The sequence below is a fragment of the Anopheles marshallii genome, chromosome 3 (genome assembly GCF_943734725.1).
Source record: "Anopheles marshallii chromosome 3, idAnoMarsDA_429_01, whole genome shotgun sequence".
In the NCBI taxonomy this organism is placed as follows: Eukaryota; Metazoa; Arthropoda; class Insecta; order Diptera; family Culicidae; genus Anopheles; species Anopheles marshallii.
Window position 1 is genome coordinate 34,995,495 of NC_071327.1, and position 17,957 is coordinate 35,013,451.

Sequence of the window (17,957 nt, forward strand, 5' to 3'; positions counted from 1 at the left end):
CGAAACCATCTGCACCTTCACGAAGGTTTGTTACGGTATGGTACGAATGGGAAGGTTGAGGTTTTTATCCAATTTAAAGTGTGTAGTAATGTTGGATGCATTTCATTGCGCTATAAACGTCGGCAGATTAGGTGATAATTGGCTCACCGGTTGTACCTCAGTCGCTGTGGTGTAGCATCGTCCATTCAAATTAACTAAACAGTGGTGTAAGTTTTTGGGAGAAAATTAATAAACATAATCAAGAGCAGTGCGTTGATCCTTATTAATAACGATCATTTGACTATTTTTATGTTGTTCAGCAGTCGTCATAATTAATTAACTTATGGAACAGAAATACAAAAACCAACCTGGTGTAGAGTGAGAGCCTTATTCTTCATTTGCACCAGAAATTATTGGACAATCTTTGATACATTATTCAACGTAAGTTAATTAGAATTTATGATCAAAAATACATAAAATAAACAAATCGCTTCAACCGCTTTTTCATACATCTTATTTCGTCGTCTTTCATAAGATTACTTAACACATTATTGCATATCTGAAGAACAATATCTTTTCACATAAAAGACAATATTTATTTTGAATGCGTTTAAAGTAATGTGTTTAATAACAAAGGTAGTTTGTCCATAGATTTTGTAGAGCATCAGAACTCAACTGTCACGTTCCCACGTCATCGTGATGGTATCGTGTCCGTACTGTAAAGGTGTTAACGAACGATCACGTCCCACACTGTGCCAAATGAATATCTTCACAGTTCGGAGTTCGACTAGAAAGGAGAAAATTATGCAAAATGTAAGCGCCATCGCCGGTTATCTCTGCATGGTTGGCGAGCTTCAACCGAGCAATATCGGAAAATTGAGGCCCCGAAATCCAATATGGATTGATTGATACACGATCACAATGCAAACTTGTGAATGCGCAATTCGAATTTGTTAATTTTTACAAAAATGTAAAACAATTCAAGTGGAACTCGACCGAAGCTTTTAGACAGAGAATTTAACTCGTGTCCACATAACCACTATTTATGTAACTCATTAATAATACATTAACCACGTACGATCCTATGCATCATGTAGTGGTCCATTATGCAGAACGCGAGACGTGTTCATAATATTATAATTCCAAATAACGGAACAATTCTATTAAACCATTGTTTATCGCTGTAGCTTTGCATGCTTTGTCTCTTTGCTAAGTTTGTACGTATTATTTGTACCATCAATGCAGAAGTCAAACACCATTAGTCGCTAAGAAATGTGTAATTTAAATCTAGGTTAAAGAGTCCAAAAGCGAATGTACCCGACATCGCTCAAAGTCTCTTGAAAAATCATCCAATAACACCAATTCGTAAGATAATTCCTTTAAGGCCACGCGTTCGGTAAAATAATATTGGTCGATGAATGATTCGACACCGTTCTGCCCTCTCATTAGTATGCTAGCCATGTGACTAGCATCGAACCGTGAGCGACCATAGTCACGGACGGGTTCCACACAGGGCCAAATAAACTCCGGTTCCCTTCCCTAACAGTAGCTCCCTGAGGGAGTGAAATGATCTTGGGTCCTCTGTAAAGGGCCCGCTGGTGCAAAACCATGGTGAATGGAACTTGGCACACTGTGAGCAATCTGCGCGCCCAGATTGAAGGCGTCAATTAGAAGGCGCCTTCGAAATATGTCAGTTACCTCTGGGAAAATAGCACCTACGATAAAAAGGGCAGCGCCTTGCATCGATGCAACAAGGGAGTTCCGACACTAGTACCAATCTATTTAGTTCTAAGTGGATCGTACGTTGTTTGTTTGGACAATCTTGGCTAACCTTTGCAAGTTTCAGCACAGGTTAAGTTACCCACTAAGGGTACTGTTAGAGGTAGCCAGTGTCCTAGATCGATACCTACACTGCGACCCCTCACGATTAGCTGCCGAAATGGCACAATATAGTGGCCAATATTTCTTACCCCACAGTAACGCTCAATGAGTCCACCCGATTTGTGATTGATAGACTCAAGGGAAGGTACTGCACTGCTACCAATGCGCTCTCCATTGAGGGCGTTGGTCACTTTACATCCATATTTGCGAACAATTGATTTTTGATTGATCACACAATCTCCTGTGTTGTGTGCATAAATCCCATTCTCGCCTCCCTCCAGCCAAAACTAACCTGGACCTTTTCACCGGGTAGCTGGAAGTAGATCGCTTTGTTGTTGTTTTGAATGGACACTTCGAAAATTCGAAACCGCCACCGCTTTATTGTTGATCTTCTCTATAGGACTGCCGCCGCCTACCATTACGCGCCTTCCATTCGGATACATTGCCGATGCCGTTCGTGACCAAAGAGCGGATGTCGGCTGTAGACTGTCCGTCACACCGGAACACACGAACTGGAGCAGTTCGAGCTCTCTGGAGATTCAGCTGTCAATCAGAGTCAACGATCATGGTCTGTAATGACCGCAAGTTGGCACCACTACCGCTGATGTTTCTTTCCTCTGTGCTTTCCAGAGTTTGTTTGTTTTTCCAATGGTCCAACTAATCTCACACCTCTCACCATCTACATGTCTTGGGCGGCATTATTCGAGTGTAACACACATGTAACACCGCATTTTGTGTCCCAAGAGATGATGCTTTAAATGGGTGTGTGGTCGCTTGGTTTACTTTTTCCGTGGGTCTTTAAACTCCGTATGGAGATGATTTATGATGAAAAATCGTTTAGATCTCTACAAAATTATATTGGTACGTTCTCTTTCTATTTATTATGTCATGCTCGTTTGCAACTTTAAACTCCCTTTTGCATGCCGATTAAACAGCTCACTGTTTTTTGTGAGGTTTCTCTTAATTCCGATCACTCACGAGAAAAAGATTACCACTTGCAAAAGTTTTGCAAAGCTTTATCACGATCGTTAGTGATCGTGGGCTACGAAGCAGCAATTTACCGTCTTTCCTCTGCACACCTAAAAAGTGATACTATCTAACACCTACTTTCAACGAGAAACAAGCAGTTTGTAGAACAATTTAGCAAAAGCCGTTGTCCGCAGATGAATCGTCAAATTACGGTGGCAACGATCCTGACCTCGCCGAGTGTTAAACGATATTGCTGTCGTTTAGCTGACATCGGTGCTACTATGAGGCTTACCATTTTTTGCATACTTCTGCAGCTGTAGCACCTCATTGCTTTATCGCCAGTGCCAAGATCCAAGTGTAATTACGATGCCTATTGCTGTTGTGGGAACAAACGCTGGACAAGGTACGCGAAAAATATGAAAATAATAATAACGCACGCAGAATGCTGAAGGTGGCGTGAGGAGGGAGACAAAGTTCACAACACTTTGCGCACCTTCTGAAGACTTTGGCCATCCGTGCACGGCCGCATTAATTAAGTGATTACAGGGTTCCCACCGCAATGCAACGCATACTCGGGGGTGCGTTTGATGGCTTCGCGGCCAAGAAAGAAATATTCACGCACTCGCATGCTTGGCGGTAAAAAGGTTTTTTTCGGTACCGGGTGTCGGAATTCTGACGAACGTCAGCCCCATCCCGTTGCCACCTCGGGCTGACTCGCACTTATGATAGTGCGCGAAATTAAACTCACACCACCAACGATGTTATGAAACTCCCAGTCATTCCAATCAGTTGAGCGACGTGGAATTGGCCACGGTGTCGGTAGGGTGGCCGGTCTGTGAATTACCACGCCACACACAGAAACGCAAGACCTGCTAAATAAGTGTTGAATCGGTGATTTCAGCGTACCGCAGGCAACGAAGGCACTGCGAGGTGCTTCACGGAACGCTTATCTCGTGTCCGCTTCGTCCAAAAGCTTCGGCTAGTGATGCGAATTGTATCTCGGAATCGAAGAGCTGGTAGCTGCTTAGGCGTCGGTCACAGCAAGTCACGCGTGCGTGGGATAATTGGGTTAATTGAGCTTTACCGTCCTGTGCCCAGCCCCGGACGCCTTCGGATACCTCGGTGGTTGAGGTTGCGGTAGATTTGCTACTGGTTGAAAATTACTGGAACGGAAGTACGCCACACATCGCCGCAAATCACCGAGACGGAGTGTGTACAATACCTATTTGCAATCGCCGCTGGCGAAGGACACCACCAGCGAATTCAAGTGATCAAATGTTGGAGGCTGGGGCTTTACTCGGCGACCCGGTTTAGATGCAGTTAGAGACAGTGGGCTCAATAGAAAGATTTTTCCCTTTTGCGCTATACTACTCTTCTGGATTTTTTTTTTCACCTCCACCGTGGAGGTTACGCTTGAACGAACCGCAACACATGTTCGCTGATACGCAGTATGCGCTTTGACTGTTCCAAATTTGCTAAGCTCCATTAAACGGTTGATTGGGGAACACGAGGAACAAATGAACCGAATCAACGCGTCACGAATTTTCTAACCCCGCACTAATCCAACTTTGCCGAATTGAAATCCCTTCCCCCGATCGTTCCGCGAGTCTCGCAACGAGATCTCTTGAGTTTGAAGATTCCTTCTCGTGATCGGTGGTCGAGGTAGCGAAACAACAGAAAATGAAGTAGCCACGCTTGCTCCCATACTAGCTTTCTATTCCGCCTTACGCAACCTCGGACACCGGCAGCTTGCGAGCTTTCGGGGACCTCCCACCGAACCCCGTACGCGCCGCCCCGATAAGGGTTCAGTTGACAAACGAAGAAGTCAAACAAGTTGCATACTGCCGATCGTTGTTGATCGTAGCGCTGCGATCCCTGTGCCTCGCCTCTAGCCACAGGTAACATTTTTATTAAACCACACTGCGCTTGTGTCCACTTCTTGCATGCGCTAAATCTAGAGCAACCCAGTTTACCCGGTGGGATTTGGTGTGCGTATTTTTTTGTTGTTGCCTCCCTCGCCACATCATGGAGGAAAAAACATAATCGAACGCAAAGCACCAGCCATCCACACCAGCTGGTTTGTTTGAATTCGTTCGGCTGTTTGGCGATGCACGATTGTGACATCGTACGACGGAGAACGCCGTCTAGTGTCCCGGAGTGGAACAACATTGCTACTCCCTAGGAACCGAAGTCACCGACTGTCTGTAAATACCATTACTTTCGGTTATATTCTTGATCGCTCGAAGGCCGTAGAATAGTGGTTACACACGATTTTGCATGGCATAACCGTTCGCGGTACCGACAGGACTGAATGCACTGAATTATTCATGTCAAGTAATTTTGCAATCGATCGAATTTAAATAATTCATCGACTGTATAAAGCCGGACTTCAATGCCGATCATGCCTTCCTGTTTTTCTCCTACGGGAATTTATTAACTGCAACCTAGTTATAATTCAACAATATCCGTCAAATCAACACTATTTTCGAATGGTTATCGTCACGAAGTCACACAAAGAAAGAACGTTTCGTCAACACTTCAGTCTTCAGTCTTCAGTCAGAAAGTCTTCAGTAAGGACTGGGTCATATTAGCGCTTACCTTTTGAGACGTCTAATCAAGCATCTTTTGCTAGCTAACGTTAGTTCTCCAATAACAATCCACGACCCCTATGAATTCGTTTGAACAAGCGATGTGACTTTTTGGAATTTCTGCGCAATAGCTCTCTTTCACAATAATGCACATGATGAGCGTTGTCATTACCTTTGGCGTACAGAAACCAAAGCGATGCCTAATTTAACACCTGAAACGAGCAATAAACAGTCGTAATTGCAGAAAAAAGAGAGCTGTGCGAAAATGATTTGAATTTCGCCACGCAACCGTCAAACGAGTTGTCAAGCGAGTCATTTCCATCCAGTTCAACCCCGTCCACCATCCTTCTGGGTTAAATGGCTTTCATTCAAAAATTAATTATTTTGCTATTAGCACTCGCTGCACTCCAGTACCTACAAAGCTAACCTTCACTCTTCGCCAATAGGGACACAGTCAACGAACCGCTAAATTGGAGCTTCACATCGATTAGCTTCGCCTTCGTTACCGTTGCCGCTTGACATTACAATTTTCTGGCCCGGATTCTTGCACCTATTTTCTTCTCTCTCACTCTTTTACTCGAGCGGATAAATTTATATTACACACGTAAAGTACAGTTTTCCATCCGCAAAGCATGTACACACGATCATCAGGGTAAGTGCGTACGTCAGGACAGTCAGGACACGAAGAATTGCGCACTATTGGATCGTTGGTTCGAAAGTGATTTACGACCAAAAATGGAAAATGGTTCTTCCAGTTACACCTCTGACTCCGCGCCGAGCCTTGTTCCTCACCAAAGCCTCACCAACCTGCTGGACCCGGTGTACCTGGTACGGTAGCAAAACATCAAGCGTCTACTGCGTCAGATGCTGTGATTGGGTTTAATCGAATTTTTCGTACCGTCACCCCCGTCGCCCGTGACCAGCAGTGACAAAACAACGGCGGCGAAACAAATACAAAAGTAAATCCACGTAACGTGACGCATAGAGAGCACAATTTTATCATTTTACGCAAAACCGGGAGAAGGTGGACAGAAGTCGCGCACATTCGAAAGTTCGCTCATGTTAAGGTCCGTAAATGGAGTTTCGCATTAATTGACAAGTTGCCACCGGTGAAGCCGGCAAAAGGTGTTTTGTGTGGATATCGCATGCGGTAGAAAAACGTAAAATGAGGGCTTCCAGAGGCCCTGAGGTGCTCCTGAGGCTCTCGGGAACAATTGTACGCCAAAAGGTAACGCAGTCCTGGCAGCAGGCAACTGGAAATTGTGCGCCAAATTAATGCCCAATCGCGTCAATATGGTTTGGCATGAGCTTATTAAGGACCGAATATGTCAAATGAGGTTCCATAGTGTTTTTTTTCTGGTAATTTTGTAAGTAGTTCAACGCCAGCATCATGTGGAGAGCTTCGGGTTGTAGTAATGACACGCTCGTTTAAAGAGCTGAAGAGATCTGAAGTTATTTTATTCCAAAAAGTGATCATTTTTATTTCCTGTCGTGTTTTTTCTTGAAATTGACACCATTTCCTATGTGTTAATTTAATTGATACATAACCCGAAATGTTCGGAACTGAACTCACTTGCATGCGGATCGCTATTAAACATGTCCAAAAACTAAGGTACTCAACACAGCTCCACTCAAAGTACAGCTGTACGACGGACATAATATAACCATCACCATATGTTCAACCATTACTCTGCAAAACGCACTGGAGAGAGTAATCCAAAACCCAAAATCCATATCCCACGTGCATGGCGCACAGTGTAAAATTAGGTTATTGCTATAAACATCGTCGGCCCCGACTCCAACAAGGGAATGAGAAATTGTACCGACAAAATGGTTCGTTTAAATTGTACCGAAATTGTGGCGAACATTTTACCATGCATCGTGCTGAGATTGCTTTTCCGCACTCTGCTTTCCGATACATAATAACCAGCGCCACTGTAGGATGGTGCTGGTGCTTGTTTATGCCTTCGATTTCCACTTTTTTCTCTTCTGTTTCCTGAAACACCGTCCATACCGCATTGTGTTGCATAAAAGTCGAGCAACACCTGCCATTAAGTGAACTACAAAGTAGCCACCCGCTTGGGGGTTTCGTTCGCATTTGCTTCGATCGATCGATGGCGTACCTCTTCTTCTTCACGAACACACATTCCCATTTACCATCACCATTGCGCAATGGCTGGCAAATACCCTAGAAGTCCTTTGCTGCGGATAGTGTTGCACTAGTGTTGAAGCCTATACAGAGTCTTGTCCTTTCGATCGAGGGGCATGTTGATTGAATTTTCGATTTCCAATTACGGTGGCATGTTTAATTTTGTTAATTAATTGATTAATTAGCTACTATTCCCTACCGGTGCGCGGTGCCTTTGCTTCAAAGGGAACCGTTTTCGAGTTACTAAAACCAAAAACCCTTTCTCCACCGTGTTACGTGTGTTTAAAGCAGAAAAACAATAAAGCAATTTCTTAAATTGAACCTTTTACCCGCTCAACTCATCGCAAGACGTAAAACAAAGAGTACATTTCTTGGTGGATGTTCAAGCGATCAAGCACTTTTACCCGCAAAACGTTTTACCATACCGATGTTGTGTCGCATGATAAATCGTATCGAGTGCGAGATTAATTTCCCATAATTCCAACGAGCAAAGTGAAAGACATCCGCCCTCTGCTTCTCAGTGAAATGGATCCTCTTAGCAGAAGATATCATGCTCCATAAACTCTCTTTCACTCTGTGCACGGTACCGAGTGTAATCGTTTATCAGGTTCGATTTTGCAAAATTAAAATGCTTTAACACGGGAAAGTGACCACAGCAACACGACACCGACGACACGAATAAATCATGTTAATTAAAGTGCGAAAATGGAGAAAACGCGAAAAAGCGGGCGCACGTTAGTAATTAAATTATTAAGATAACCGAAGACGTTCACTTTTCGTAGGTCCGGCCGGTGTTCGGCGAAAGCAACCAACTGATAATAACGTTTAGAGACAAGCGAAATGCGAAGCCAAAAGCAAAAGCGACAAGTTTCTCGCATCGGCTGCAATGGAAGCGACAATGTGTAGACGAAATAAAAATTAGTATGTGACCCCGCACGGTTATATAAATACATATTTCTACCGGAGCGGAAGAGCTTATCGATAATTTAAAATGACCATTATTTACGTTTGATTTTTTTCTTCTTCCTTTTTCCCCATCCCTCTACCACCCACACGTGCAGAGAGCAGCAGCTACTGAATGTGTTCGAGGTCGTCGTGTCAACACTCGAGGGTAAGCTGCAGCGGATAGACAACCTCGATAAGGCGGTCGAGCATCTGATGCGGCGCGTCGAGTCGCTCGACAGCAAGGTGGCGGACAACATCCTCAAGACCGACTCCGTCATCTCGAAGCTGCGCACGCTCGACAGCAAGCTGTCCATCGTCGACGACGGGCCCGACCGGCCGAACAGTGTGCGAATGGCCAAATCGACCAACTCGCTCGACAGCCGGTTGGTGTCGCTCGACCAAAAGGTAAGCGACATCGACAGCAAGCTCAACGGCCTGAAGAGCCAAATCGATAGCAACTTCCTGTCGGCGGACGACATCAACGCGGAGGCAAGCGAACGGAAAACGGTCAGCATGAACGTGGCCGAGATCACGAAAGCCATGCACTCGGAGGTGATGGGCCACATCACGAAGGAGCTCGGTCAGCTGCGCTCCATCACGGAGGGTATCGACAAGAAGCTGCAGTTCCACATCAACGTGGTGTCGGAGAATCTGGGCAAGACGCTGAACCTGCTGAACGACGTGCACGACGCGGTGGTCGATCACAACAGCAACTACAACAACTATAATGCGACCTCAACCCTGCCACCGTACGTGAAGTCGAGCAAGATCGATATCCTGGTCAAGCAGATACGCCCGATTATGTCGGTGTCGGAGAAGATGGACGAAGTGTGGGACGTGGTCGTTGGTACGAAGAGCTCCGTGGATGATCTGGTGCCGAAGTCGGATGCACTGTTAACGCAAAACCAACGCCAAGAGCGTGCTATTGGGGAAATTCATCATGATCTGAAAACGAAAACGAATCTTATCATCAACAATCTGGACATGGTCGAGAAGAGATTGAAGAAACAAGAGGATGATGTCGCCGTACTGGCTCAACGACCCGTTCCGGCGGAGCTTTTGATGGATCCTACCATTGATCGATTGGTGGAGTATGATCCAAACAGGTAAGGAAGTGATTCTTACTTCTTCAGTTTTTTTTCTGGTAGGTACTTAGAACTTACTAAGGAACTTTGCCCAATTTTTAATTATCAGATACATCGTGGAAGATTTTACCGAAGCTCTACCCACGACGACATACCCGACGTCTTCTTCGTCGGCCTCCTCATCATCATCGTCCTCTTCCACCTCAACTAGCACCGCTTCTAGCACGAGTACTAGCAGTACCACACAGAGCAACGTCAACATATCAAACAGTAACAGTCCAGCGACGACGACCGGAACAGCAAAGAACGTGTCGCGTAAAGGCGGAATCATTTTCCCCAGCGTCAAGAATAAGCCATCCGTACTGAACAGTACCTTTGCCACCGACAGTATCTTCCTGAAGGACATTAAGGTAAGCAATCAGCACCCGTACAAACAGTTCACAATTAACTTCACAATTAACGAGCGTATTGGAAGCGATAGACAAATTGAATTATTTGGAGCATGCACCAGATGTAACGTTTTTCTTTGGTCAAACATATGTCGAGACCGGTGGGGAGGAGTGTTTTTTCTTTCTTCTTTTACCCTACAACCGCACGTGCTTTGCGTGCGTAGTGCACTTGCGTGTGCGCACTTGCGCAGCTCGATGGCTCTAATTTACGACGTGTTGCATAAATTGACCAAACGCATTCACAGTTTCTTGACCAGTTAGTGTCCAGCAAGGAGATGTGGGTCTCCATCGCGTCTGGAGGAGATCAATAAGAACCAAAGCTCGTTTTGCAGGAAAGGCAAGAGGGGGAAAGAAATATCCTCATAACGGTATGCGAGGAAAGAAGAACGTGACGCAACGGTTCGACACTATTCCGACACCAACTCGCGAAACCAATATCTCCGATTGAACCTTATACGTAGTGTTCGCTTTCCTATATTCGAATGTGCATTAAGCTTTGTAGCAGCAGCAGCAACAACAGCATGCATGCATGCATTGCATACTTTGCGATCGCAATTACCTTTCTCAAGGGACAGCAAAGCTTAATAACACTCTGCCAGAACCTCGTAACGGTGCTAGGGGTTGACAGGGCACTAAGTCACCAACGAACCTGCCGGTGACTTGCTGGGGCTGAATACCAGCCGCGTCTGGCAAAAATGCCTACCATATGGTAGCTTTTAGGGCAGGGAAACCAATGTTATTTTATTGCACCAACACGAACCGATCAACCATTTATGATTGGTTTCCTTTTCATGTCATATTTTGTTGCGATCGCGTCGCAGCGCAGTGCAGTGGTAGAATTTTGGTCGACTGTAAATTACCATAAATATAGATATAACCCAATCTGTTTGTTGATCAATTAGTAGAGAATGATGCTAAAAATATGGTTGTGTAATTTTTTATAACTTCCTTGCTATTTTTTAGCAACCAGAGTAGAAAAGGTTAATCACTAACTTGTTTTTCAATTATAGTCATTCCAAAATTCGCAAATTACGGGGTATGATTAAGTAGCTTCCATTTAATATCAAAACCATGGTTCCCAAATTTCAGGATTAATTGAAGGCCTGGATAGTCAGCGAGTAAATCAATTGAGTTTTATTATTTCCTCCTTTCATATTTGAACTCTAACCAACTCTAATTTGAAGCATTTTGACTGGTACACTGCCATTACAACTACCTAATTTAAGGAGTTATACAATTCTATCGTAATTGTTGTATGACTTTTTTTTATATGTCTATTGCATGTATGCCTTGTAAGAGCTTCCAAAAATTATTAGAACATAACTCAGTAACTTTATTAAGCAAAAATCACTTGAAAGTTCTAATTGTAGCATGTAATATTGGTAAATAATAGCTCTTTTTGCAAATAGGTTATTTCAAAACTTGCTGCCCTTCAAGTCGCTCCATCATCGAATGCTACCAGATCAACATGAATGCAACCAGAAGATCTTACTTTCATTCGCAACGCGACAAACGATGATTAATTGGCGACCGTTATTAAATTAATAGTTTCGGTAGAGCTATAGCACAAAAGCCGCTGACCAGTTGCTCATATGTGTCCAGCTGGCGCGTGTGGTGTCCAGTGAATGATTGGAACACTCTCCCCCAGACGTCTATTGAGTCAACGATGGAGATTGATCAGTTGTGCGTTTCTCATCCGGTAGCTGCTACCGAGTCCAAGAGCCTTAGCTATTTTAGAGGCAAAGCAGCCGAGCGCACACGAGACGGGTGGTTTATTTTTCGCAAACATATTTTCGCAAACTCGTGCAAAAGGGTGCGGCTGAGGACTTAACCTCTGCGCTACCCAACGGCTAGGATAATCTAATCTCAACGAGCCGTAACGAATGTGGTGGTTGATGTAACGGTGATCGTTTTGTGCATTTCGGTGCTTTCACTTTCACAAACAGAGGTTCCTTCTCGATTAAACGATCATGTCAACATGCACAAAAAAGGGTACTAGCGTTTCCGGTTAGATCTGTAGAACGTATAATGCTGCGATGGATCGCCACTGTGGCTCAGTGAAGAATTAGACATTGGATGTGTTGCATTTTTACAGGTTTTTTTTTTTAATTTTATGAGGAATGCGAGCAAGATACCTTCATCTAAGAGTTATTCAGATCAACAACAAATGCATTTGCGTCAAGCGTTAGCTGCTATCTTGTACATATGTTGTGCAACGATAGGAAGACAGTAAACTACGTATGTCTGTCAAATAAATTCCAACAGTCACGATCCCTTCCTCAATTAGTGCTCTCGGGTTTACGTATGTTCCGTGCACGTTTTAACATTTCCATCAGATCATTTTAGGGCAAGGAACCGAAAAGGTGTAGAAAAGGTTCCTTACATATGCACACCTTTCCTACGAACTCGTAGTTTCCTTTTCTAACCTTTCTTCGCGGCATCCGACCGACGTCAAACACTAAAAAAGGGTGCTAATAAACATTTCAACCCCGTTATCACGTAGTATCGCGCCTTCCTGATTCCTCGGCACTCATCAACCGCGAACTAGACGTTGGGTTTACCGAACCTCTCCCGGGGTTCGTCCGGTGTATGTGTTTTTTTTCACTGCTTTATTTTGGTGCTGTTGCAGAGTTGTCTAACCGTGGCTACGAACCGGTGAGGTACGGCGCTTCCTCTTGGTGTCCGTGGGCGTCGGCCGTCGGCTGGGGACGAAAGTGAATGTATGGCAGGCAGGAAGGTGCTAAATGGATTATCGTTTCCCAACAACAGAAACCCGCGGCCGGCTAATTGACTCCGGTGGGAAGTCAATCGGATTGACATTTAGCTCAACCCAGTGGATTATGCTATCAGTGACGGGTAACTGCAAAAAACGGTCGAATTTTGCGTGTTTCGTTGCGCTTTGCAAATGGCGAAAACCTCGAATTAGCGCACATTTTCATTCGCCACTGACAATTATTCTCCCGTCCCAGTCAGAATGGTCAATGGAGTTTAGCTCGCGTTCGTGTGGTCCGACCGTGTATGGTACGGTAATTATAGTTCTTCGCCAATGGAACGTTTACGTAGTCCTTTAAAAGCAATCAATTGAAATACTTTACAGCAAACACATTGTTGTGAAAAGATCACTTGCAGCGTAACCTTTCTTTCGGTGATCTTTACTCAGCTAGTGCTTTATTTTGAAGGCACACAACTTAAGTGCTTTTGTACATAAACTTCAATCAAATGTTACAGCATTTGGACTCAATTATTTGAGCGCGGAAGTGAAAGGAAAGATAACGATTTTCTTAACATATCGATTGTGTTAGAATTCCTACAATCATTAAACGCAACGCGTAAACAGTTGGAAACAATTCACTATCTTCCTGTTGGTGGCGTATATTAAATTGCTAATAGCAACCTTTTGCTCCTAAATTATACCTCGAGTTCCCTCGTTAAATAGCTCATTCATGCCCGCTAATGAAGGACTTTTAATCCCATCCGAATGACAAAACCGGATGATCGTTTGATTTGAAGTAACCGAACGAGCCAACCGTCAGCAGGTCATCCGTTGCCGTCCGTGGCGTTGTACGTAGTAAAATGCTAATCCAATCACACCAACAACCATCGCACTATCGTACGCAAACCTCCCCCAAGTGAAGAAACCGAGCGAAAATTCCGTCCGACAAAGGTCAGCAGAATAATTAAAGCGTTGGCCCGAAACAAGAACTATTTCGGACGGAAATGCCGAGAACTTGGTGATGACCTATGAACAGGTTTTTACGAGATGGCTCACACTAAAATCCCGAAACGTTAGCAAGTGGTCGAACGAACCAGAGTTTGCAAAGTGTAGAATTTCGTCTGTTTTGGACCATTCCACCGTGTTGCCATTTTTTTTCTGTCACCATCTTTGGTGGACATCGATCGTACCGCACTCGTTTGATACATTTATCACCAAATGGCCATTTGGAACTATCGCCGGGACGCACCGTTTGTGAACACACTGCTTTCAGTTTTATAGTGTCGTCGCTTCTTTTCGTTTGTTTCGGAACAAAAAGGATGATCTTCGCAAATATTTATCGCGTCGCGCAGTGCACGTTCTCTCTTTATGACCTAACATTTGACATTTGCGCCAATTTTACGTCGTTGCTTGAAGTTTTACGCACTTCACCAATATTCAGCAAACGTAGTCATGTTTAATGATAGTCGCGCAACCGGAACTGGATTTAACTACGATCTTGTGTTTTTGATAATTTCGTACCACGATCATGTTTTGGCGCTTGTGAGAAACCATTTAAACATCGCTTGATGGATGCACAACAGTAAATCTAACACGTTTAAGCCATCCGGCCTATCAACTCCGGCAACTAAGCCTTGATGATCCATTGAACTGTAATTATCGTTTTATGAATTGATCGTGGCATTCATCAACAGTTTCTTACCACGATCTCTGGGGCCAAGGCCAATAAAGTCCAGCTTGGTTCGTACGACACACAACCTAAGCGGTCCAGCTAAAGTCTGCTCTCAATTGCGCACGTTTAAGCGGAAGAATGGATGATGGATGAGAAATGGATAAAATAATCTGCTACCACCCTCTCACAATGGTTTTTTGCTTTAAAACTAAACGATTTAAAACGTCTTAGAATTAGTGATGAAATATGATTTAACAACGTGCGCATCTGCCAATTCCGGCAAACACGGTAATTGGTACGTAATTTGTGATGATGTATGCTGCACTGCGGGAAAAAACTCTGAGGTTTATCTTTCCGGGCATCATGGGACCAGAAAAGATGGAGGCTAATGCAGTTTTATTATATCAAGATCGTGACTACATAAGAATAGGAAATTCTGTCAGTAGAGTTATTCTAGATGGTAATAATTTATCCCTCCAAATGATGAGCACAAAATAATCTTAAGTAATACACTATTTCAAAGAAGAAAAATCTCATTAATTCTGTTCTTTTTTGCCACAGGGTTATTCTTGCGTGGATCTAATGAACGCTGGAATGCGGCAATCCGGCGTGTACTATCTACAGATCCGTGGAACGACTTACTGGTTCCTGAAGGTGTTCTGCGAACAAGAAATTGCCGATGGTGGATGGACGGTATGCAAGCACCGACTTTTTTATTATCACGAAACATAATTTATATCTCATCATCACACGCACAGGTAATCCAACGACGTGACGACTATGGCGATCCGCGGGAAAACTTCAATCGCGACTGGGCCGACTACAAAAACGGTTTTGGTGATCCGGCAAAGGAATTCTGGCTCGGAAACGAAAACATCTACATGCTGACGAACAACGAAGACTACTCGCTGCGCGTTGAGTTGGAAGACTTCGAAGGCAATAAGAGGTAAGTGGTTTGGTTTGGCGAAGCGGATCGCAAAGCGATAATTGATTTCTCATCATCTATCTCGCCATAGATACGCACAATATTCGCACTTCAAGATCCACTCGGAGCAGGACTACTACAAGCTGGAGATTGACGGCTATGAGGGCAATGCGGGTGACTCGCTGAACGATCCATGGTACGGTTCGAACAACAGCCCGTTCTCGACATACAATCGCGACAACGATCGAAGTTCGCTCAATTGCGCCAGCATGCTGAAGGTACTAGCACATCATCTGTTCGATTTGATGGATACATCTCTAGATCATTTGGTTCTGCTTCTTCAATGTTCCCTTCCTTTTCTTAGGGCGGCTGGTGGTGGAAGTCATGTGGACGAGGACTTAACGGACTTTACCTGCACGATCCACAGGATCTGACCGCCCGGCAAGGTATCGTATGGTTCCGCTGGAGAGGCTGGGACTACACGCTCAAGAAGGCCACCATGATGATAAAACCGAAGGGTCCCCAACCACAAGTGGCCGGCACGACGTAATAGTGATACTTCCGTGACACGAATTGTACAAATTATTACTGTTTGTTTTCACTTGCTCCTCACACATTCACACAACGACAAACACACACACGCACATAGTCGTGAAAATCATCAAATCCACAATCTCTCCATCCAATAGTGCCCATTATCATCATCATCATCAATCATCAATCGACTGTTTCCATCTCATTTCTTTCCCGATAAATGATACCCAAAAACAGACACGTTTACAGAGAAGGTCTTCCAATCGTCGTCCATTCATAGAAAAGAGGATACAAATGTTGTTAGAGCGCTGAAGCAGGGCGATCGAACCGCCGATCATATTTTCGGTGGATAAAAGAATCATTCTAAGCTCTAGCCTTGTGTCTTAACGCTCTCCTTCCTTTCAAACCAACTCGTAAAACAAACGGCAAATGTGACTGATTTTATAACCACAATACGACTGTCCCTACACCGGTCACCAGTGTTGTCAGCAATCGAATGTTTTTTCGCGTGGACTTGGCGCTACCGTACGCTATTACCTTCATGTTGTTTATTTATTAAATTTTGTGTAACAACAACGAAAACGTTACAAATTGTCACGAAGTGAGAGACACCGTTTCAGGCGGCAGGCGAATCTTTAAATGTCCCAATTCCTTAATCGCCGAGCCTTGGAGCCTTGCGCTTTCCTTCGAAGCAAAATTATCAACGCTACGAATTCGAACCAACTTCTTTTCTTATCCTATAAACGGTGGTTTTTATAATGTAGACGAAGAAAAGATGAGAACCAGTGGACCCTTGTTGTGGACGGAAGAAAAACTGCAAAAAAAAAATACCACCGGGGGGGAGATATAGCCCGCCCGATAATTGTAAGATGTGTTGTTTTGTTGCAGTTCATTCCTGAAGTTCCTTAGAGTTCCGTCAGGAAATGCACCATTTGCTGTAGAAAGCTTTTTCTCGTACGCGATTGGTTACACGCACACACGCGGACGGTAGGACGGTGTCGGAAGCCATGTACCAACCATTTAATGCTGTAATTTAATATGGCCCAACACTTTCGGGACATCGCGCACTATGAATTACTTTGCGTTTTGCGCTCAACCCCGAGTATCCCCACCATGCTGGAAGCGGGAAAATTGGCACAAACGCTCTCGGTGTGCGATATTAATCGCTCTGTTGAAACTTTCGTACCCGATGTGTGAAGTGGCTCCACTTCGCGGAGAGTGATTTGGATTTTTCCTTTGAAGATCGTACGCGTCGCCTTTGCGCGCAATTGGAAGAGGGAAAAAACCGTTCCCCATAAATCAACGCAAATTGAATGTTATTGATCCATTTGGCGGTGGCGGTACGTGCGACGGCGTTGACCTGTAAGCATAATTTATCTATCGACTGGGCGCAAATTTTTCGCAACAGAATTCCGACTCGGAAACCCGGACGACCCGGTGCACGACTTGTCGTTAAAAGGCGGCCCGCGAGTCGGTTCGATTGCACATTTCATAATTCTGCAATCTTACTGCCAACATTTTTTTTCCTTTTGCCCATTTTTCATTCCACATTTGTCGCTGCATCTTTTAAATGGGTCGTGTGTGAGTGCGTTGCGTTGTTTTCTTTTTTTTTTGTTTTACTTCTTCTAATAGCCCGATCAGGAACTGAATGTTGTGAAATAATAATAATAGTGATAATAGCCGTAAAGCATGTTCGCATACCGACGACATCGACTGGCGGTTTGATGACGACTTGGTGCACCATTTCCACCGAGTGCTAGCCTACTTTTTTGCGCTAAAGGAAAATAATACCTGCATCGGAGAATGTTGGAGTAGGTCTGGAAGAGTGCGAATCAAAACGGCCCGTTTTGTGTGTGCTGTGTAACGATTTATGCTGCCCTTTGGAATGTGCTCATGCTATCTCGGTCCTGGGATCTGCTAGCTGTTTATGTGTCTTTGCCGAAAGCGACACTGTGATGTATCGGTTTGTTACTCACCGCTAGATTAACGTCGCCTGATGGATATGGTTTATTGAATGACTTCGGTAACAAAATGGTTTACGCAAGAAGCTTCTAACTGTCCTGTCCAC

The 17,957-nt window shown here is 44.3% G+C and overlaps 1 protein-coding gene across 1 annotated transcript in view; it reads left to right on the forward strand.

The window, feature by feature from the left end:
• LOC128711400 (serine-rich adhesin for platelets) overlaps positions 1-15,905 on the forward strand; it is a 74,760-nt gene extending 58,855 nt beyond the window's left edge. Inside the window, exons 2-7 of the mRNA XM_053806270.1 lie at positions 8,628-9,617; positions 9,706-10,006; positions 14,992-15,123; positions 15,189-15,376; positions 15,447-15,633; positions 15,720-15,905. Coding sequence (XP_053662245.1) covers positions 8,628-9,617; positions 9,706-10,006; positions 14,992-15,123; positions 15,189-15,376; positions 15,447-15,633; positions 15,720-15,905 — 1,984 coding nt within the window. The remainder of the gene's footprint in view (positions 1-8,627; positions 9,618-9,705; positions 10,007-14,991; positions 15,124-15,188; positions 15,377-15,446; positions 15,634-15,719) is intronic.
• The last annotated feature ends 2,052 nt before the right edge of the window (positions 15,906-17,957 follow it).